The 24,294-nt window shown below is 40.1% G+C and overlaps 1 protein-coding gene and 1 long non-coding RNA gene across 16 annotated transcripts in view; one reads left to right on the top strand and one right to left on the bottom strand.

Annotated features, from left to right (window-relative positions):
* The window catches only part of IQCH (IQ motif containing H), a 214,043-nt gene that overhangs the window by 47,135 nt on the left and 142,614 nt on the right, over window positions 1-24,294 (bottom strand). For 12 of the 14 annotated variants that reach the window (XM_072809304.1, XM_072809305.1, XM_072809308.1 and 9 more), the window contains one exon: window positions 21,185-21,471. In XM_072809304.1, coding sequence (XP_072665405.1) covers window positions 21,185-21,471 — 287 coding nt within the window. Of the gene's footprint in view, window positions 1-6,308; window positions 6,428-8,738; window positions 10,078-21,184; window positions 21,472-24,294 lie in introns of those variants that run through there. The other 2 variants (XM_072809311.1, XM_072809310.1) reach the window with 2 other exon arrangements.
* Window positions 1-24,294, top strand: part of LOC140623178 (uncharacterized) — a 110,150-nt gene that overhangs the window by 74,818 nt on the left and 11,038 nt on the right. The window contains exon 2 of one of the 2 annotated variants that reach the window (XR_012022841.1): window positions 20,029-21,447. This is a non-coding gene — a long non-coding RNA (uncharacterized lncRNA). The remainder of the gene's footprint in view (window positions 1-20,028; window positions 21,448-24,294) is intronic. The other variant, XR_012022842.1, reaches the window with a different exon arrangement.

Raw genomic sequence — 24,294 nt, 5'->3', positions numbered from 1 at the left:
GAGGGTAGTGGAGACTGGAGGGGCCTATGCCTTGAGGGTGCAAGTGGCTTCACTGGAATGGCAAGAGCCCTGGACCAGAGTTATTGGGAGTGTTGGGCTGGCCCTTTGCTACGTGGCCACAGTTTCCTTGTATGTTAACACAGACCTATCTGTAATGATCTCTATCTGTGAGGGGTATTGTGAGGATACAGTAACTACAAGAGAGAAACTATGTGAGTCTATTAATTTTGGGATCTGGCAGACACAAATCTATCTGGACTCTGACTTTTCCCCTTTGTCTGCCAGGAGCAGTCTGGGGCAGACATAAGGACTCACTTCCTTGGCTCTTGACTTCAGTGTTTTTTGCCTGCTTCTCAGAGATTGGGAACACTTTTTACCTCTTCTCAGAAGCTATTAAAAACAGGCTCTACAATCCTGGCAATTATGCAGAGAATGTTTTGTCTTAGGCAGCTACTAAGTGATATCTCTTCCCATGCTGACCATCAGCAGACAGCACTGAGCTCCCCATTGTGGTAAACAACATACATGATACTTAATTTTAAAGAATTGGTACACTGCACTGTAAGAATTTTCAGCTGGTAAAATATTAATGTGATTGTGATATTTGGTAAGAATTGTTTGTATTATATTTAAAAAATGAATAGGAAGGCCGAGGGGACTGCAGCATCTTGGAATGTTGCCACCTAGTGGCAGCTGTTGGGATGGCCCGGTCTCTTGGAGAGGCTAGGGAGAATGGCAGTTGCCCCATATGGGGCAGTCACCCTGGGGCCCTGATCAACAATTGAGACTCTTAGTATTCATCGTGGAGGCCTTCCTCTCTGTCCCTATTGATCATATTTGTCCTTCTGGCCACGATTTAAACCACGGCTTGACGAGGCTGTCTCCAAGCAACTACAGCATCCAATTTCTGTACCACCCACCCTGGACACTGCCTTATCTTGGGCCTTTGGAGTCTGTGAGACCAGAGGCAGCAGAAAAATCTGGGCCCTGCCACTTAGCCCATTGGCCGGCTTATGGCCTCCATTATTTTCAAAGGCCTTCAAAATATTAGATTCTGAAAAAAAAAATGTTACTCGATCCCAAACATAAAACGAAAACTACAAAATAACAATAAATGTTTTTAAAATATCAACAAAATTTGGCACAATTCTTAAATGCAATAAAACTCATACAGTTATATCTAAATCCTATTCTATGAGACCGCATTTTATTTATTATTTATTTAAAGATTTTATTTTTTCATGAAAGACACACACACACACACACACAGAGAGAGAGAGAGAGAGAGAGAGAGAGAGAGAGAAAGAGGCAGAGGGAGAAGCAGGCTCCATGCAGGGAGACGTGGGACGCGATCCCCCGTCTCCAGGATCACACCCTGGGCAGGCGCTCAACCGCTGAGCCACCCAGGCTGCCCGAGCCCGCATTTTAATACATTTAATATGATCTACAGTGACGGGCTCTCCAAGACCAAAAATACTCAGAGCCTGGAGAGGTCTCAAACAATTCTGTCCCACAGACCTAAAATGACCTCCATCATTCCCACATCCCCATTTTATGGATGAGACTTTGGGAGATGAACAGACTGACTCAGGTACCTGGGTCAGTGGAAGATCTGGGACCAAAGCCTGAATTTCCCGAGTTCTGGTCTGGCTCTTGCCATGACATCTAGTCCCCAGCATTAGCAGTCTAGTTTCTTTGTAGTGCCAGAGGCTTTTCTGTGACAAGTTCTTTCAGGGTGTTCAGGAACTATATTCAAAATTAGTTTGGAGATCCAAGATGAAAAATATTATATTTAAACCTGCACCATCACAGCTTTCTTGATGTTTTTCACTTTTGTTAAAAAAAAACACCCCACAAACATTTTAATATACTCTTGCCTTTTCTGCTTCCTTTTCCAAGTTACTTCCACCACTTCTATACATTTATGATCCTCTATCTGTTACTTTCAATACTAATGGCCTAACTAATATTATTTGTATTAAGATATAGAAGTACATACTCATTTCTTTTTCTTTTTAAAATATTTCCGTACTTTTTTATCATGAATTTTTAGAAGGTCATTTTCTTATTTTGACATTAGAAACTAAGCTATAATAAACACAAAAACCCAATTTTTGTAACCTATTACAGGTTTCAGGACTAGTAATTGTATATGCTTCTTCCATGGCAATTCAATATAATAATCTCATACTGTAGATAGTTATTCTCCTCCTTTAATTTTCACACTATAAATGTCAGGGCTGGTGAATGATTTGCTTAGTTGAGAAGTATTCCTTTAAAGTTACTACAAATAATCTCCGAAAGGCATTGTGTGTGCATTTTCAAATTTCACAAATGAGAGCTCTGTAGCTCTCACTGTGGAAACTGAAAGCTGTCATGCAAAGTGAGATGGGGATGAGTGCTAGACACATCAGGGCAATGAGTTGGCAGTAGAGTTTTCCTATCTTTCCCAGTTTCCTTGACATGTGCAGTAAGTCAGAATTTTTTCTAAGGAACAACCTGAAGAATATGTAGGCAAGAAACACAGGCAGTCAGAGCTATGGCCTTGGACTTCGTCTAGTCCAGCCCTGTCAAACCCTAGGCTTGAGGCTGCAGGAGGGGAAGACACCTGGTCAGGAGCAGAGTTCAGATCAGAGCTCAGAGCTCTTGAATTCAAGTCCAAGGCAAGCTTTTTTACATTTGGGAAATTCCTAGAGAGGAAAATTAGACTGAGAACAGGGACTCATCTTACTCATATCTGCATCCTGCATCCTACATACCTAGCACAGCACTCTCAATATAAGTGCACAATAAATCTTTGTTGGGTTACTCAATAATAAATAACACAAGGGAAAAAAATCTTCCCTTTAAAACAGATAGGAGACTGGCACAAAAACAGACACATAGATCAATGGAACAGAATAGAGAATCCAGAAATGGCCTCGACTCTATGGTCAACTAATATTCGACAAAGCAGGAAAGACTATCCACTGGAAAAAAGACAGTCTCTTCAATAAATGGTGCTGGGAAAATTGGACATCCACATGCAGAAGAATGAAACTAGACCACTCTCTTACACCAGACACAAAGATAAACTCAAAATGGATGAAAGATCTAAATGTGAGACAAGAATCCATCAAAATCCTAGAGGAGAACACAGGCAACATCCTTTTTGAACTTGGCCACAGCACCTTCTTGCAAGATACATCTATGAAGGCAAGGGAAACAAAAGCAAAAATGAATTATTGGGACTTAATCAAGATAAAAAGCTTCTGCACAGCAAAAGAAACCGTCAACAAAACTAAAAGACAACCTACAGAATGGGAGAAGATATTTGCAAATGACATATCAGATAAAGGGCTAGTATCCAAGATCTATAAAGAATTTATTAAACTCAACAGCAAAGAAACAATCCAATCATGAAATGGGCAAAAGACATGAACAGAAATTTCACAGAGAAAGACAGAGACATGGCCAACAAGCACATGAGAACATGCTCCTCATCACTGACCATCAGGGAAATACAAATCAAAACCACAATGAGATACCACCTCACACCAGTGAGAATGGGGAAAATTAACAAGACAGGAAACAACACAACAAAACAACAAATGTTGGAGAGGATGTGGAGAAAGAGGAACTCTCTTGCACTGTCAGTGGGAATGTGAACTGGTACAGCCACTCTGGAAAACTGTGTGGAGATTCCTCAGAGAGTTAAAAATAGAACTGCCGGGCAGCCCCGGTGGCTCAGCGGTTTAGCACCTGCCTTTGGCCCGGGCATGGTCCTGGAGTCCCGGGATTGAGTCCCACATCCGGCTGCCTGCATGCAGCCTGGTTCTCCTTCCAGCCCGTGTCTTTGCCTCTCTCTCTCTCATAAATAAATAAAATAAAAAAAAGAACTGCCCTACGACCCAGCAATTGCACTGCTGAGGATTTACCCCAAAGATACAGATGCAGTGAAACGTTGGGACACCTGCACCCCGATGTTTATAGCAGCAATGTCCACAATAGGCAAACTGTGGAAGGAGCCTCGGTGTCCATTGAAAGATGAATGGATAAAGAAGCTGTGGTCTATACATACAATGGAATATTACTCAGTCATTAGAAATGATGAATACCTACCATCTGCTTTGATGTGGACAGAACTGGAGGGTATTATGATGAGTGAAATAAGTCAATTGGAGAAGGACAAACATTATATGGTCTCATTCATTTGGGGAATATAAAAAATAGTAAAAGGGAATAAAGGGGAAAGGAGAGAAATTGAGTAAAAATATCATTGAGGATGACAGAACATGAGAGACTCCTAACTCTGGGAGACGAACAAGGGGTAGTGGAAAGGGAGGTGGGCTGGGGGTTGGGGTGACTGGGTGATGGGCACTGAGGGGGGCACTTGACAGGATGAGCACTGGGTGATATGCTATATATGCTATATATGGCTATATGTTGGCCAATTGAACTCCAATTTAAAAAAAAAAAAAAACACCACAGACAGGAAAGATACGATGTAAAACCTGTAAGGATGGCTGAAATAAAGAAGACAGTAACAAGTGTAGGCAAAGATACAGAGGAATTGGAAGCCCCATACATTGCTAGTGAGATTGTAAAATGGCCCAGCCAGTTTACAAAATGGTTTGGCAGTTTCTCAAAAAGTTAAACTTAGAGTTACCAAATGACTCATCCAGTCTACTCCTAGGTGTATAACCAGGAGAGATGAAAACACGTATTCACACAAAAACTTGTACACAAATGTTCATAGCAGCATTATTCATACTGGTCAAAAGTGGAAGCAACCCAGATGTCCATCAACTGATGAATATATAGACAAAATGTGGTATGTCCATACAATGGAATATTATTCAGTCCTCAAAAGGAACGAAATCCTGATATCTGCTGTGACATGGATGAACCTTGAAAACATTATGTTAAGTAAAAGAAGCCAGTCACAAAGGAATCCCTACTGTGTGATCCATGTATATGAAATGCCCAGAATGGGGAAATCCATAGAGGCAGAAAATGGTTCCCCGTGGCTGGGCAAAAGAAGGCATGGGAAATGATTTTTCATTGATTCAGCATGTTTTTTAAGGGGTAAGGGAAATTGTCTAAAATTAGGTAATGGTAATGGTGGTATAACTCTGTGAATATACTTAGAAACTATGGCAGTGCACATTTTAAAGCGTGAGCTGTACGGTAAAGGATATCTCAGTGAAGCTATTATACACACCTGCACACACAGAACCTGGTCTTCAGGAGGACCATTCTTGGAAGGATGCCTGCACAACTTGTGTGGCTACTTGTTGGAATCTAGTTTAGTGTGTAAGTAACAACTGAATGAGAAAACCTGTGATAAACCACCTTCCAAACTGCCTTCTGAATGTATCCGAGGTGTTTTTCAAGTCTACCTTAAAAAGCTTCTCCATATGTGGGTGAATAATATCTGCTTCATACACTAAAGCAAAATAGTGCCCAGTAACGGTGAATACCTCGGCCCAATAAGCAGTTGTGGTCCGGAAGGGATAATACATTAGTTTATGTCAAAAAGACTCAATTAGCTCTAAGGACAGTGTCACTTTTCCAAAATGCAGTGCACTTCTGTGTTCTCCCACTGCCGGCCTTCATTTTGTATCAGCTCCTGGACCAAGTAGGGCTAGTTATGGTCAAATCCAGAAGAGAGGCAAGGCTGGTCAAGCAAGTGGGCACGTAACATGTCCTAGATGTGTCCACTTCCCTTTTTCCCTTCCCTCCCCTCCCCTCCCCTCCCCTCTCCTCCCCTCCCCTCCCCTCCCCTTCCCTTCCCTTCCCTTCTTGTTCATTCCAGGGCCCTCCCAGCATCTCAGCCTGCCTTCTGTGGCTTGGAGCTCCACAAGGACACTTCTTCATCCCAAATTAATCTAATAATCCAATACATCCTGACTAATTTGGTGACAGGAAAGGACTCAGTGCCAGGTAGCATGTTTGTCATCATGGAACCTTTTAGATTTGGCTATCCTATAAGCTGAATCTGAATTCCATGACTTTGCCTTTGTTGTCTATAGACTGGCGTTTGAAAGGTTCAGCATCTCCATCAAGCCAATACGCCACCTTTTTTTATTTTTTTTATTTTTTTATTTTTATGGCAGCAGTGTTTAGAAAGCTGCCTATTTGACCATGTGGAGGATAGGCTTTAGGAGGGAGACTGGGGAAAGTAAAAAAAGAAGGGAAATTAATGTATATTAAAGGTCTACCATGCACAATGCACTGTGGTATTTTCTTATATCATCCTCACAACCACCTTGTGAGGTTGGTACTAACATCACCATTTTATAGAAGTGGAAGTGAAGGCTCAAAGAACCCAGAAACATGCCAAGTTCCATAGCTAAGCAGCAGGACTAGGATTATGATGTAGGGTTGCCATACTCAGAAGTCCAGACTCTCTCTCCTGTACTTGGTCTTGGAAATTTCTCTCTGCCTGGAAGGGAAACAAATGCTTGGCAGGATGTGAGAGAGCACCATGATGCCAGCAGTCACACCCAGAAGCTCCATCACTTAATAGGTGGTTCTGAATCTAGAGGAAGGCCTGTGATTTACCATGGGACTTTGGGCAAGCCACTTAATACCTTTCTGCCTCACCGTCCCCATTATTTGTCTGTAAAGCACTTTGAGAGCTGATAATAGAGGAGCTGTATGAAGACAAAGAAATACTGTCCTTCAGTGTAGGCAGAAAGCCAAGGTTCCTACCTGTGATCAATGAAAGTCCTGTGGCACTTTCCAAATATGTATGGGTGGAGCTTTAGGGCCTTGGGAAAAATTTGAATTGTGTAGCTGCTGACAAATCACCCTGTAGTTTCACCTGAATAAGTGTTCCTCAGTCCTGGCTTACCTGTCAGAGCTCTGCTGCTCTGTTAGGCCTCTGTTCCACAGAGCTTCCTCCCAGAGACTGCTTCTACCTGACCTCCTCTGATACCATTTGTCTCTAGGTTCACCTTCTAGCAAATGAAAGAAACAGCAGTGTGTGGGGGAGGGGAGGGTCACCTGAATGGCTCAGTGATTGAGCTTCTGTCTTTGGCTCACATCATGGTCCCAGGGTTCTGGGATCGAGTCCCACATCGGGCTCCCTACATGGAGCCTGCTTCTCCCTCTGCCTCTGTCTCTGTCTCTCTCTTTCTCTGTGTCTCTCATGAATGAATAAATAAAGTCTTAAAAAAAAAAACAGCATTAAGGGAGGTCTTTCTTTCCTTCCTCTTTCTTTCTTCCCTCCTTCTCCCCATCTCTTCTTCTAAAATTCAGTGCTCTGTTTCTTAATATATAGCTTATGCTCAAGAGAATGCACTAGATGGCTCCTGGCAGATAAGTGTACATTTGTAACTTGGCTCTAGTTATATTTGATTGGTGTGCTACACAATCTTCAAGAAATTTGTAGAAAACAATTGTAGAATCCATTTCTTCATATTTCCCTCATCAGTAAGTGAGCAAAAAATACAAAATATATGCTTTGATATCCCTGCTTCCCCAAATCTGAGATAGTGTATTCTTTGGTATACCTTAAGTCTTTAATATGAGTAGAAGTTTTATAGGTATTGTTTTGAAAAGTGCCTCTTTATGTTGAGTCTCTTTAGTGATGTCCTCTTGTCCTGCACCCTTCTTTTTAAAATTTTTTAAAAAAGATTTTATTTATTCATGAGAGACACACAGAGAGAGGCAGAGACATAGGCAGAGGGAGAAGCAGGCTCCCTGCGGGGAGTTTGAAGTGGGACTCAATCCCAGGACTCTGGGATCATGACCTGAGCCAAAGGCAGATGCTCAACCCCTGAGCCACCCAGGCGCCCCTGTCCTGCACCCTTCTATTTATATAGGGGCACTCAGCTGCTGCCCCATGGAGCTCAAAAACCTGCTCTTCTGGTTCAGAGAATTGCTGTAGGAGAACATGGTTGTCCTATGTGGTAACTGCCATTCCCATGTTCTTCCTGGAGCCCAAATATACCTCTTCTCTGGAATTCTTTTGTATTTCCTATTTGCTCTCCCTGTGGGGTTTGAATTTTGTTATTTTGTTTGGACTTGTATTTTGTATTAGTTCCTAGCTTAGCCTGATCAAGGTTCAATAAGTTGGTTTGATATCCTTTACACATTAAGACATTTGTGGAGAGACATAGAGAAAGGTTAAAAAGCCAGACACAAATAAGTAGGTACTTATTTGTCTGGGCAAGGAATGTGGCAAAGATACAGATGCAATGAAACGCCGGGACACCTGCACCCTGATGTTTCTAGCAGCAATGTCCACAATAGCCAAACTGTGGAAGGAGCCTCGGTGTCCATCGAAAGATGAGTGGATAAAGAAGATGTGGTCTATGTATACAATGGAATATTACTCAGCCATTAGAAACAACCCACCATTTGCTTCAACATGGATGGAAATGGAGGGTATTATGCTGAGTGAAGTAAGTCAATCGGAGAAGGACAAACATTATATGTTCTCATTCATTTGGGGAATATAAATAATAGTGAAAGGGAATATAAGGGAAGGGAGAAGAAATGTGTGGGAAATATCAGAAAGGGAGACAGAACATAAAGACTCCTAACTCTGGAAAACGAACTAGGGGTGGTGGAAGGGGAGGAGGGCGGGGGGTGGGGGTTAATGGGTGACGGGCACTGAGGGGGGCACTTGACTGGATGAGCACTGGGTGTTATTCTATATGTTGGTAAATTGAACACCAATAAAAAATAAATTTATTATAAAAAAAAGGAATGTGGCATGATAAGGGAAGACCCACTCCACCAAGATGTGAAGGCATTCCATTTATTTACTTATAGGAGCTTGGAACAATAGGCAACACAATGAATCTTATGTTTAAGAAAGCAAAATATATGTTTAAAGGAATATACATACTGTTAAAACAGTTCTATTTATGCAAAAGATTCATGTAACTTTATAAAGGTTTTCAGGGATTTTAAAGGATTTTAAGTGCTGTGTTAGACTGTACTGGTAACAGATGTTCAACGGCATGCTTAAGTTTTTGTTTTACTGAAAAAGCAATGGATTACTTGATATTTTCTTTTTAAAAAATCATACCAAAGCCGCCGCATTTTAAGTATAGTTCAAATTCATTATTTCTAAGAAACATGAAAGATTTAAAATAACATAAGGGCTTCTAAAGAGAAATATCACTATAGTGGAACTAGAAGATTTTGTTTGCTAAATATTCCCTTCAGAATCCCAGTCTTTTGTGTCACTTCTTGTTCTTTTTCTATGAAGACAGATGGTGTCAGTAATTGCCTATATATTTAATTAAGTTAAAAAGCTACATAGTAAGGTTTTGGCAAAAAGTAGGAAATTTTGTGCTATGAGCAAAGAAAGCAAAGGGAAGCAGAAATTGGTAGCATAAGACACTATTCCTCACCAAATACACATTTTGATATCCATATGTGTTGGAATGTGAGATTGCATTTCATGAATCTCATGAGAAGAACAAAGCCATTTACCCTGAAAGATAAAGCCTGTAATAGAAATTTAGATGGCAGTTCTCTTACATTTTGACTGGCTGGATTGGAATGACTCTACCTGTGGTCACATCATGTCCACCTTTGGCCCAATACTTAGTGGTCATTCTAAACTTTTCTGATACTCAGGTTTTTGCCTGAGATTTCTCACCTAGCAGGCTAATCATTGTGAAATTATTATGGGAGGAGAAGCAGTAGCTACTTGTAGAAAGTGGTTTGGAAAACTGACTTAGCCATTCCTGTGGTGTCTGTTTTCAAATGTTCCCATCCCACGAATCCACCTTCTGGCTTAATGGCAATATGGCACTCCCAGCTGTGGTGCTGTGTATGGGCTTGCTCATTTAAACTCTTAAAGCTTAAAAATGGCTACCACAACACTGATTTTATTCCATTTCGCTTAGTCATTAACATTTAATGATTACCTTATGTGCAGAGCACAAGGATGGAATATATTTAAAAAAATAGGAGATGTGTTTTCTGGCTTTAAGCTGTTCAACTCAATTCAACAAGCATATTGAGGATATACAAGAGAAACATACATTTTCTTTGGTGATGGTGGTTGAGGAGGGGGAGAGACTTACAAAGAAAGTCACCATCAATCCAGTGCAGTACCACAGTGAGCATCTGCCATGAGAAAAAAGAGCACAGGTTCGTCAGCCAGCTAAGTCATGATTTGAATCCTGGATTTGCCACTTCTTAGCTGTGTGACCTTGTTTGTGTCACTCTAGCCTCAGTTTCCTCATCTGTAAATTTGGGATGATAATAATACCCACTTCTCAGGGTGTGAGGATTAGGAATACTGCATGCAAAATATATAACAGAGTGTCTGGTGCATGACAAAAATTCAATAAATAGTTAATATTATTATTAATAATTACACTGGCCTTCAATACTATACCTGTGCTCTGAAAGGTTAGAGAATGAAGTGACAGTTGAAGGGGGGTTAGTTAAGGTGGGTTTCCATGAGAAGTTGGGTTTGAAACATTTTGAATGAAGGAAAGTTGTAAACAGAAAAGAAAGGAAGAGCAGGTTGTAGGAATGAAGCGTGCATGTAGAAGGCAGGATGAGAATGCATTTATTGAACGTGGATGTCACCAAGCAGTTCAGCTTGCTTGTCTTGGAGAGTACTTTGGACATGATCAATGAGAAAAGCAATTAGTGCCACATGAAGATTCAGGGGCATTTTAAGAAATAGGTTAAGGCCAAGAGCAAATAACGTTGTACTTCATCAACCCAACATTATTGTACAGGCAAAATTAAGTTAAAAAGAATGTTAAGGACAACTTCAAAAGGGAAAATTTACCACAGGAAAAGTCCTGACCATAGGTGACAGCTGAAAGTTAGGAAAGGACCACTCAGCTTTAGTTTTGTGATGCTGGTGGACAAGCAGTTAAATACATGTATGTAGAGAATTTTTATTTTTTGTATGTAGAGAATTTATGGTCTTTCTTAGCACTAGCAGGACTTTTGCCATTACCTGCTGCCCTCCTGAGTCCTGCAGAAATGTGGTACCTCCTGAGAGGTGCAGGATGCAGTGTCAATGCCCAGATTTGCCCTGCTCTGGCAATGTTTCTGGCGATTAAAGCTAAAGACCTCAGAGTCTGGAGGGAAGTGTTTGGGTTTCATTTGAAAGGAAGCAAGCATCGCCATGAGAGTGGACATCCAAAGTCCTGGGTGAGACGACTGGACATAAACAGAGGAGCTGAGTCTATTATACGTAGACCAACCAAAGTTCTACCCAAGACCTGATGTTTAGGCTTGGGTTCAATCTTTTTTTTTTTTTAAGATTTTATTTATTTATTCATTACAGACACACACACACACACACACAGAGAGAGAGAGAGAGAGAGGCAGAGACATAGGCAGAGGGAGAAGCAGGCTCAATTCAGGGAGCCTGACGGGGGACTTGATTCTGGGTCTCCAGGATCACACCTTGGGCTGAAGGCGGCGCTAAACCGCTGAGCTACCCGGGTTCAGTCTTTTAGTATAAGGGGGTTAACCCAACATTTAAGGACAGTCACATATGATAATGTTATATATAGCAAAATTGGCCACTGGTTTACCCACACCATCAGTGTTAAGAAACGGAATTGTAATTTTTAATGTAAAATTTACTGTCCTCATTGCTTTTGTGCTTATTGTAGAAACCATCATCATCACCATCATTATTATTATTACTTGTATATTACAGGTCTCTGTCATTGACATGAAGATGAAGACCTTTTAAAGGGACAAGTCTTTTACTTTAATGCTTCAAAACCCTTTGGGATCTATTTTCCCTTTCCTAGGTATTAAGTTGTGATTAACAGTGTGCCTATTATAGCATTAAAAAACACTGAATAATAGGCACTGCTGTTTATTCCAAAGGGCTATTAAATTTTAATTTAGAAATAAACTGTTAACCTTCTTATATATAAATAAAATACCTTCCCTAAAGAGAAAAAGTAAATCTCATTGAGGTCCCTTGGTGAATACCTTATATATCTTGAAAACAGAGATAGGGAGATCTTGCAAATGAGAGTACTAGAGGGGGACTCAGAGAGAAGTATTCATTCATTCATTTAATAAATATTTATTGTGGAGCTAGTATATGCTAGACTTGGTGCTAGGTGCTGGGTATACAGCAATGAATAAGAAGGAATTATGATATTTCTGTAGACTTTGGTTTTTCTGCTCTCTGAAATAAATATATTCATTTTTGATGCTTATATATCACTTTGAGATGATGATAATGCTCACTGAGTTTTAAAAATAATGCTAATTCCATTCAGATTCCACTCACAGTTTGAGAACCTGCTGAGGGCTCGGGTGACAGTTTTACATGTGATTATGCTGTTTGATTTAATAAGAGCACCTTATATCAGCTCAGCCTCTCAGAACATCCTGTGGGAAGGAGGGCAGGAATTCACCATTTGTCAATGAAAAAATAAGGCTCGGAGAGGTCCAGTGAGTTGTCTAAAGTATCACAACTGGCTAATGGACAGATTGGGGCCAGGACCCATTACTCATCTTGATGAAAATATTTTCCTATCCTTTTTTTTTCTCTTCTGTGCTGATATATTTGTATTAGACACTCTTAGGGACAGTTTTCAGAATGTGTGGGATATTCTCTGATAGACATCAGAGTCTCCATTTTTGTCTTTCCTCACAATTTATACTTGGGGTAAGTCCCACTTCCTTCTGTAGTTACCTTTTGTATCTGGGAAGGGCCATGACTAGTTGCCTGAGGCCATTTTTCATCTAGACTCTTTTCTTAAACATTGGATTTCCTTTCTCTTTAAAAAAGGTCACAATTATCTAAAAGCAAAGTGTTTTATCTGGAAATTCCAACAGAAAGCATCTTTGCCAATCTATCTGTTTAGGGACTTTCTATAAAGAAAAGGAACTTGAAAGTGATATATAAATGCATATTTATAACAGGCAAGTCAGATACAATGTTTGTAAAACTTAGATCCTTACTTTTACCCATATGTGTTTGTGCTTTTCTACCACCAGCCTTCACAGTATCTTTCCCACTTGGAATGCACTCTTTCTTACCTTCTTCAAATCTTAATTATCTTTCAGCTCGAATCCCACCTACTCTGTACAAACCTTTCTTGATTGCTCCAAACAGAAGGCAGTTAAACTGACATTACCTTTTTGATGTCTCTTTTATTGTTCTATGTTATTGTCATTTATGTTTTTACTTGTAATTCATTTTTCAAGTCTGTCTCCCCAACTAGATTGTGAACTCCGTAAGGACAGGCCTCCACTTCTTTTGCATCTTTGCAGCCTCTCTAGCACCTACCAAAATGACTTGTACACAATAGATACTCGATAAATACTAGTTCTTTATTTTAGAATTTCCCAGAAGTGACTAAGTGACAGATCTGGATATTCTAGAAGCTCCAAGAGTATGTCAATCACCTGGCTATCACATGACTATCATTGTGTTAGACATTAGGAAGAGGTAAAAAATGCAAGATCCAGTGCATTTTCTGGAGGATTTACAAACCTCACAGAAGTAATATTTATGCTTAGGAAACAGTAAGAGTAAAAAACAATTATGTGTGTGTGTATCAGATGAAATTGGGTGATTGATGTGAAATGAGCTTCCTCATGACAGAGAACAGGTCTATTCCCTCAGCCGTTAGCACAGGGCCAGAGAAACCCCCTGGAAAGTATTTGTTTAATGAACATGTTCATATGTCTTCAATTTGAAGCCTTTGGTAGGTGTTTCATGCCCCTCCTGGAACCCAGTGGATATTGCCCATCAAAGGCCCTGACTCCAGGACCTGTTAGGGTAATAGTTTCTGCTCTTTGTTTAAGGGTTGGATCCCTCCATGGTAATATGGCACAGAGCCCCTCCTCTTATCCTCATGTGGGAAGGCCAGATCTCCAACGTGGCTACCTTGTAGCTCTGTATATTCTGCATTGAGTCTCAGAAAGCCTGGAATTTACCCATTCCTAGTGTCCTGGAATCTTGAACATAAATCCACTGGCAGGAGTGGTTTTGTATTATGTTCCTACTACCTCCATTTCCCAGGGACTGGCCCTTTTCCTTTTTTTTTAGAAAATTGAAGTACAGAGACGCTTGAGTGGCTCAGTCAGTTAAGCATCTGCCTTCAGCTCAGGTCATGACCCTAAGGTTCTGAGATAGAGCCCTGCATTGTATTCCCTACTCAGTGGGGAGCCTGCTTCTCCCTTTCCCTCTGCTGCTCCCCCTGCTTATGCTCTCTCGCTCTCTCAAATAAATAAATAAAATCTTTTTAAAAATTGAAATATAGTTGACATATGATACTATATTAGTTTACAGTGTACAACATAGTGATTTGACTTTTATATACATTCCTAAATGCTCACCATGATAAGACTACCATCTGTCACTACACAAAGTTATTATAATGTTATTTTTTTAAATTTTTATTTATTTATGATAGTCACACACAGAGAGAGAGAGAGAGAGAGAGAGAGAGAGGCAGAGGGAGAAGCAGGCTCCATGCACCGGGAGCCTGACGTGGGATTTGATCCCGGGTCTCCAGGATCGCTGGAGTGCCCTGGGCCAAAGGCAGGCGCTAAACCTCTGCGCCACCCAGGGATCCCTATTATAATGTTATTGACTGTATTCCCTATTCTATACTTTACATCCCTGTGACTTATTTACTGGCTCTTTTCATTTTATTTCTAATGACTCTGTGATGTTTCCCAATATTTTATTTATTTATTTATTTATTTATTTATTTATTTATTTATTTATTTAGGGGATGGGGGAAGAAAAAAAACATCTAAAATTTATTCTCCAACAAGACAGACAGCATCAGCAGGTAAAAACTACAGGGGTTTCTCCACAGATCATACATTCATAACGGGCGTGATTTGCTTAAGAGTTTCCCAATATTTAAATGCTATATTTCTAAAATTTTTCCTCCATTCTACTACCTTAGAACCTCACTCTCATCTCCTTAAGACTGAACAGGATTTTCCACATTCTTATCTGGAGTTGATTCACAACTGTGGGCTTGTCCTTGGTGATTTTATCTTTCTTTTTTTGGCTCCCAATCCCCCTTGCTTCCCCATGCTCCTCATGGTAAGTTATGGGGACTCAGCTGGGACCAGAGAGCAAAAATGTGAGATGGATGTGGTCAACTCTGCCTCCCATGTCTATTGTAGGACATATGTGTATGTGAGGTTATATCTCCTGAAAGTGTTTGTAAGCTATTACATTCTATACAAATTTGTGATTATCATTATTCATGTATTTTTTCTGATTATATATATAATAGTGCTTACTTTTGAATATGCAAGTACAGAAAGCCCAAAGAATAAAATAGAAATCACTCTGTACTAGTTTTCTATTGCTGCTATAATAAGTTGCCATAAATTTAGTCACTTAAAGGGTCAGAAGTCAGAAATCTCACTGGGCTAAAATCATGGGGTCAGGGGCTTTGTTCCTCCCGGAGGTCCTAGAGGAGCATTTCTTTCCTTGCCTTGTCCATCTTCTAGAGGCTCTTTGCATTCCCTGGCTCACTTTCTCTTCCTCTGTTCTCAAACCGAGCAGAACCCTTGTGATTACATGAGCCACTTGTATAATCCAGGCTGATCTTCCCTTCTCAAGATCCTTAGGTAATCACATATGTATATATCCTTAGGTAATCATATGTTACTGCATATGGTAACATTCACAAACTTCAGGACTTAGGACATGGACATCTTTGTGGGCTATTACTCTGCCTACTACATCCTCAATCCTCCAATCCAGAAATAACGACTTGTAACTTCTTAGCGTATTTCTTTAGGTTCTTCTTGCTCTTTATATATGTATTTTTTCCTTTTATAAAATGGTTATCATGTTGCATATATTGTTTTCTAATCTACATTTTACCCTTCCAACTATTCTTTTTTTAAAAATATTTATTTGGGATCCCTGGGTGGCGCAGCGGTTTGGCGCCTGCCTTTGGCCCAGGGCGCGATCCTGGAGACCCAGGATCGAATCCCACGTCGGGCTCCTGGTGCATGGAGCCTGCTTCTCCCTCTGCCTGTGTCTCTGCCTCTCTCTCTCTCTGTGACTATCATAAATAAATAAAAATTTTAAAAAATTTATTTATTTATTTGAGAGAGAGCACGAACAGGAGGGGCAAAGGAAGAGGGAGAGAGAATCTCAAGTGACTCTGCACTGAGTGCAGAGCCTGACCTGGGCCTGATCTCACTCCTGAGATCATGACCTGAGCTGAAACCAAAAGTCAAATGCTTAACCAATGGCACCATCCAGGTGCTCCCCCACTTTCATCTATTCTATCAATAGCTTCCATTAAATATTATTCAAAAGCTTGAGTTTTACTGTTTTCATAGAATTCAATTCTATTGCTCTATCATAGTTGGCTTAACAAATTCTCTATTATTGGAATTTAGGCTATTTGAAAATTTTTGTTGTCCTTAATAATGTTCTGATGGACATATGAATACTTAAACCTTGTGATCATCTCCTTGTGATATTTTTTTAAAGTACATGATACAAAAGTAAGTACCATGAAAATATTATTGAAATACATAATATTTGAATGGGAAGTTTTCTCAGAAGTCAAATAAGCTAATATACTTACTCCATAGCTGAGAAAACTGAGGATAAGAGAAAGTGTTAAGTTTAATATAGTAATTTAGAAAAAGAACTAGCTTCAACTATTTGAAACTTGAGTATGACAAAGAGCATTACAAATAAAACACAAATGACAGGGTTCTGTATCCAAATACAGGAGGTGTAGGGGTGGGACACAGCTGTGGCAAGTGAAGAAGACAGCAGGATTGGTTGGGAGGGTTGGTACATTGAACAAACAAATACATTGAGCAAAGAAGCAAATATATTGAGGATAAAGAAACTCAGGTTCCTTATAGTTGGAGAAAGTACTTATTTTTAAGTGTGGAAAGGGGAAGTCTAGGAAGAATCCTGAAGTGTCAGATTGACATTAGAGATGTTGGCAGAAATGGATAGTTTTAAAATATACACACTAATAGATACATATTTATAGATGCATTCATTTGTGTGTATGTGTATGGTACATATATAATGCATATACTTCTGAGCTGTTCATGGACAGCAATGAACAGTAGCACTGACACTCCAGTAGCAATGACAGTACTAAGAGCCCAGATCTTAATACCATGTTCCACTAAAAGGAACCAAGGCTCTTGGGTTGATCCTAGGTCCATGGAAGGTGAACCTGGAATATCTTTGTGATAGAAAGTAAGACAGTGCTCAAAGAATAATGGAGACATGTCAAAAGGACACAATAGTCACCCTGAAGTTCTCCCAGTAGTCAAATCTGGGACAATTTGAGCATCAAAATACAACTGAAGAAAATAGAAACTCACACATTCAAACTGGTATAAATACATATATGTATAAATACATAAATGAAAGATGGAGAAGGAAAAACTCTTGCCTGCAGTTGATTGCCAACTACTAAATGTAGAAAGCATAATAGAAATAGAAAGTTACCACTATCACAGTAATGGTGGACTCAGGAGAAAGTTGGCAATGGTTGCTGAGTTTCAGGGGTGGAAATCTGATGAGGTATAACATATTGGTGTACTTTTGGGACACCTTTCTATAAAATATTATTAATCAATGACAAATGAAAATAATAATGATTTTTACAGTGGAGAAACATGGCTGGAAAAAAGAAAGAAAAGCCACAAATGATAATCTAGAAGAACATATTTGTAACTTGTATAACAACCAAAGGATAAGAGTTGCTTATGTACAAAGAGCTTCCACAAATCAACATTTTGTATTATAGTCCAATTTAAGTGGGAAAAAAGATATGATAAGACAAGTAAGACAAAATACATAAAGAGCCAACAAACATGAGGAGATGCATCATCACTAAAAATCAAAGAAATACTGAGGAAAACAAGATAACATTTCCCCCCTATTAGACTGGCAAAAATGAGATGATAATATGCCAGTGTCTTCATTTTTACCACAGTGCATGCCAACTAGAAAAGAAATTTAAGGGTTTTTCGAGGGATGCCTCAGCAGTTGAGCATCTGCTTTCGGTCCAGGGAGTGATCCTGGAGTCCCGGGATCAAGTCCCACATCGGGCTCCCTGCATGGAGCCTGCTTCTCTCTCTGCCTATGTCTCTGCCTCTCTCTCTCTCTGTGTCTCTCATAATAAATTTAAAAAGTCTTTAAAAAAAAAGCTTAAAAAAAAGTGTTTTTCAAAGTGATATAACTTACAAAATGGCTGGAGTATGCCAGTGATTTTGCAAAAAGAAATTTTCATTATATTATATTACACTTATTATAAATAGGAGTTTAATATATATTTATTTATTCTTTTATTATATATGTATAATTATATCTCATTTGAATATATTTGTGTATATTTTATATTTTACTATACACACACACACACACACAGAGCTAATCTACTTTCCTGGCCAATGTAAAAATGCTGAGCACCTCCTTCAATATTGTCCAATTGAAAATTGTAACACAAATGACCATATACTCAAGTATTAACAGGAAAGGACAAGGAGAGGTCATAATATGATAACATCCCAGAATCATGGGTTAATATTTATTTATCTCATCCATTAACTGATTCTTGAATTCATTCTCTAAAAGTCTTGGCACTACATCTAGTATTTGCTAGAATACCTCCTTTCATTCATTCGTTTGTTCCTTCTTTCTTTCAACACATATTTACTAACACCTACTTTGGGCCAGAATAGTGCTGATAATTGAGTGGGGAGCAAAAGGAGACATCGTACATCTCCTCAGGGAGCTTACAGTCTATAGAGGGAGGTAGCTGTAATCAGATGATCATATAAATAAGTTTAAAATTGTAACTAAGCTAACGTTATGGGAAGGAGAGGTACTTGGTGATATAAGAACTCAAAACAGGGAAACTAAACTTTGTCAGAGAGGTCAGGAATGGCTTCCCTAAGAAAGTGTGGCTCGAGCTGAAATATAATGGATAGGAAGGGGGTTAACTATATAATGCATATACTTCTGAGCTGTTCATGGACAGCAATGAACAGTAGCACTGACACTCCAGTAGCAATGACAGTACTAAGAGAAGAAGAAGAGATGAAGGGGCCTTCTGCATGAAGCTGGTCCCCCGTTGACAGCACTCTGATTTCTCCATTGGGTTCTATCAGCATGTCCACCGTCAGGTTGGTGACACTTTCTACAGGTGGGTATGCTTCCATTGTGCCTCCTGGGGTGGGGGGAAAGCATGGAATAGGTGAAAAGGCATGTTCACGTGGATTGTGTCACTTTCCTCGTGTCCACACGAGGAAAAAGCCCAGGCTTTGGCAGATGGACTTGGGCTCAGATCCTGCATCTGCCATGTCTTGTGAGACTTTGGGGCAAGTAGTTTCAATGCTCCAAACTTCCTTTTTCATAATCTATAAAATGGGCATAATAAAACCTACCTCACCAGATTGTTGTTAATCTTAGAGATACTGTATCTATAGTATTTATCCCAGTACTTGGCATATACTAGGACTCAATGAATGCCAGTTTTCATTCACCATAAAGACACCAAAGATCATCAAGTCTATGCCTATTGATAGGAAGGGGGTTAACTAGGTGAAAAAGAAGAGGCGAGAGCATTTTAGGCAGAGGGGCAGCACATGTAAAGGCCCTGTGGCAGGAGGTAGCATGATGAGTAAGGGGGACTGAGAAAGGCCAGTGTGGTTGGAAGAGCAAAAAAGAGGGGAGGAGTTGGGTGAGAAAAGGCCAGCAGGGCACATGGGACTAGCCAAGGTAAGTGTGGTTCCTTAATCCCTGAAGCCCAGAGGGTAGTAAGCCCAGAAACAGGACCAGCTCTATGTTTGAGGATCTGTCTCACTGCCATGCAATTTTCCCCATGCCAAACTTGAATAAATAGAAACCACAAGTCAGCAGTCCCATAGTTCCAACCTCCTACTGCCCTAGGGATCACAGATTTAATCCTCCTTTCTCATCATAAATGTTTGGAGAGGGAAGCCTCTCTGGCTTTCTGGCATCCAGCTCTTTCACCAGAGAGCCTTGTGTCTCCAAGGTAGATTTCTGGATGCCCTTCAGTTTGTCCTTTCTCTCTCAATGTGCAGGCCTGAGAAAGGAATGCCACACCCATGGAGGTCCCAGGAAGGCAAATGGAAAATGATAATTGAGCAAGCTGAAAGCTGCCCAAAACATAAACTCTCACTTTGAAACCATCATCTGACTGAAATGGAGAATCATAAAACTGAGAATAATGAATATAGAATGACTAGAGTATATTTACAACATTGGATGGCCAGAGGATATCAGGAGAGCCAGGGCGGAGGCCATTTCACCCTGTAGATAGAGGTCTGGTCACCCAGCACTTACAGAGGTGGAACTGAATGTCTTTAAAACTGAGTCCTGTGAAGCAGTACTGAATCCAAACATTGTAATTTTGGCGGGGATGGTGAGAAGTGAAGCAAAAAAGGCTAAAGTTATCTAGATCATTCTAAGTCAGAGCCACATGTGTGCATGTGAGGAATCTTCCAGAGGAAGTATCGAATAAATAAAAGCATGTTGTACAATGATGATAATATATGGTATGTTATGGTCTATAAAAAGTTTTAAAACATACAAAATGAAGCGATCATTTATGAGTTCATCCATACGCTGTCCAAGCGTGAAGATGTGGAAAGGAAATCAGATCCCCAAATGAAAGATGGAAGTTGCTTCTAGGAGGAAGAAGGGCCACGTTAGGAGGCTTGGCAAGGAGTGTGCACGATTGGAGGTGGTATCGACATTGTTTTATTTCTTAAGCTGAGTGAGGGCACATGATGTTCATTATATTATTATCTAGGCCTTTAATATGTCCCAATATGTTTTTTAGAAGAAAAAAATTGACAACCTAAGCTGTTGGTGAACTACTGTTAAGGAATGGAAGCAAAGACTCTCTTAACTCCTTTCTAGTGATTTAAGCACAAGATTTAGACAAGTTCAATCCCTGGATGGCATAAAATAGGCTCATGATAAGACAAAGACAGAACACTAATGGGCAGAACTGAGGCCCCATTGACAGAGCTACGCAGGATGAGCTGTGGTCATTGAAGCTGTAGCAGTACCGGAACCAGAAGACCCTGGGCACAGATCCCATACATGCTGAATTTACAGTCAGCTCATCTGAGGAGCCCTGAGTCTGAGTGACTCCCCGATACTCCCTGTTGTACAGGGGCAGGCGATATGGAGTTTTTACATATTTTAGTATTTCACATGGCATCAACTTACCTGCTGTCCCATGGTGCTTGGATCAATAAATGTCACCAGGTCTACAGAAAAGTAACCAACCACATTTCTCATTTTACAAGCATTTCCGATTTTGAGGCACAAAGAGGTGAGAACTTGGGGATCCACCGAAGTCTGAGGCATGGTGGTACCAGAAGAGATGAAGGGGCCTTCTGCATGAAGCTGGTCCCCCGTTGACAGCACTCTGATTTCTCCATTGGGTTCTATCAGCATGTCCACCGTCAGGTTGGTGACACTTTCTACAGGTGGGTATGCTTCCATTGTGCCTCCTGGGGTGGGGGGAAAGCATGGAATAGGTGAAAAGGCATGTTCATGTGGATTGTGTCCACTTAGCACACGAGGAAAAAGCCCAGGCTTTGGCAGATGGACTTGGGCTCAGATCCTGCATCTGCCATGTCTTGTGAGACTTTGGGGCAAGTAGTTTCAATGCTCCAAACTTCCTTTTTCATAATCTATAAAATGGGCATAATAAAACCTACCTCACCAGATTGTTGTTAATCTTAGAGATACTGTATCTATAGTATTTATCCCAGTACTTGGCATATACTAGGACTCAATGAATGCCAGTTTTCATTCACCATAAAGACACCAAAGATCATCAAGTCTATGCCTATTGATAACATAAACAATGGACCTAAGGACTATGGGCAAATCCCTCAGGGGGAATTAACTGCCCAGAGCCCGTATTTATACCTTGATGACAGGTGCTCTTTCTGTTCAACTTCATTGCTTTTTGAAGTTTCAACAAGTTAGGACTTTTATCAGGAAGAAGAGAACACACACTATTATATCAAAGGACTCCTACGCAACAGCAGTTGTCAAGTATTTTTTAAAAATGTAGAGCGCAGGAGATGCTGTCATTCTTGAGGCAGGATCCTTCCTGATAATGAGAGCTTTATAATTTATCATACTTTATATACCTTTTGCTCTGAATAACAGAAATCACAGAGGTGAACCTAATGTTTAGCCATGGCAACAATAGGAGCCCTGGCTAATTTTGTGAGTTAGCTTAGTGACATCCACAAAACTTACATGGCTCTGATTTTTTTTTTTCTGTGAGGCCTAACATAAATCTTACTGTATATCTACCTCTTATAGACAATTTTTTAAGTATTATTTATAAAGAATAAGATACAATAACTTAAAAGTAAAAATAATGAAGTGTTCCCTAGACAGAATGGCCTCTGGAGCCCAAGAGTATTAAGATAAACTTGGTGCATATTTTATAAATTTGCTAGGAGGTGACCTCTGCCCATAGGCTTTGAACAGCATATATGGTTAGATCCTGAGATTTTAGCACTTCTCAGAGGCGGCCATCTGTTACTTTATGCAAAAGGCACTTTACTTAAATGTGTATAAGTTTGTTTGGAGCTGGCCCTAAGGAAAACTGAGTTTTGGAAGGAAAACTGATTTATCTGTTTAGTTAGTATGAGATGTGCTTTTCTTTAAATGAGGCCTACTAGTGTCTGCTGTACCTAAATACAAGTTGTTGGGGGAATTAGCAAGGTAAATGCAACAAAACAACAAAATCCACAAAACAAACACAAATACTCTCTACATCTCCCTGAGTGAATTAAATTTGTGGCTTTATCTGTCACCTATATTTTGAAAGATAGTGCCTCAGTGGAAACACATTATTCTTTATACTTAGAAGATTACTTGAGGTTTTTTCTTTCTTTCTTTTTTTTCTTTTTACTTCAAAGTAGCTTATTTGTACTGTCTTCTCAGCATTATGACCATGGCTTTTTCACTGTTAGCTTTTTCCCTTTCAAAGCAATTAATTCCTCTTTTTAAAAAATATATTGCCTCTGATAATAGTCCTGTGACAATGTAGAAACTGAATCTGTAGCACATTTTGTGGCCATAAGAGCACTTGAAAGATCAGAAGGGAAATGAAACAGGCAAGAGTGGAAGGTGGTGAGATGTGGCCTAAGAATCAGGAAACCTGGGGTGACAGCCTGGCTTGGTCAGTGAACATTTATGCAGGGCCTGCTGTATGCACTGGGCTCAGAGCCGGGCAGAGATTTGGAAACACATGACTTCCTAGAATGGGATTTTTGAGACGTGTTAAAATTATAGGGTCTCACTGTGTTCCCACTCAACAAATATTGGTTGTGTAGTTTTGCCCTAGTGACTGCCTAGCTTTGAGCCCATTTCCCCATCTAAAAAATTGGCTTAATAAAGCTTATTCTGCTTACCATAAATAGTTACTGTATTTACAACATGGCTGGAAGAAAGGGAGAATGGGTAGAGATGAATAGGAGGTCATGGCACAGCCAAACCTTGTGGTTACACAGCTCAGGTGAGAAACTGGCTGGGAAACTCCTTTCCAAGCTACAAAGCTCCCATGACAATAACTAGATGAGAGGACAGTTTGCAAAGGACGGTTTGGAAGATTCAGAAACTCCTAAGTCCTATACTGGATGCACCTGGAGATCTTCATGGTCTTCCCCTCCTAACTTAAAAATAATCCCTTATTCTTGACCATTTTTATTGTAGGTATCTTATTTTCTCCCATTTATGCATATGAGGTTGACTCTTTTGGTTTTACTTTTCTATCAGTGGATGCATGTGAAAATTTGTAGAATCACAGAAGTTTAGATTTGAGAACGCATTGGTGGTCATGCATCATCTCCCTTTCTCTCTGCACCAGTGAAGAACCCCTTTATATCATGTTTGTTAGATGGCTGACCATCCAATCCCTAGCTTGAATAATCCTTTAACAGGGTGTTCCCTCCCACTCCACATTGCCCACCCGGTGCATTCCAACAAGCCACATCTGTCCTTTCTGTTGCTCTCTCATACACGGAGCCAGGATGTGTTCCTTGATAAATATACCTGCTGGATCCCACCAAGACTCCTGGAACAACACAGAGGTAGCCTCTTATTGGCTCTGCTATGTGTTCATGGGGGTGATTTGGGGCAAGTTACTTTTGTACCTCCGTTTCCCATTCTGTAAAATAAGGGTGATAATGGTACCCACCGGAAAGGATTGCTAGGGGGATCAAATAAATGAACAGACATATGCCTAGAATAGTGTCTGGCACATAATACACACTCTATGGTGCTCATTATGCTATCTCTACTGTGCT

Source organism: Canis lupus, chromosome 32 (assembly GCF_048164855.1).
Source record: "Canis lupus baileyi chromosome 32, mCanLup2.hap1, whole genome shotgun sequence".
Lineage (NCBI taxonomy): Eukaryota > Metazoa > Chordata > Mammalia > Carnivora > Canidae > Canis > Canis lupus.
Note: the sequence above shows the minus strand (reverse complement) of the source record. Positions and strands in the feature narration are given on the sequence as shown.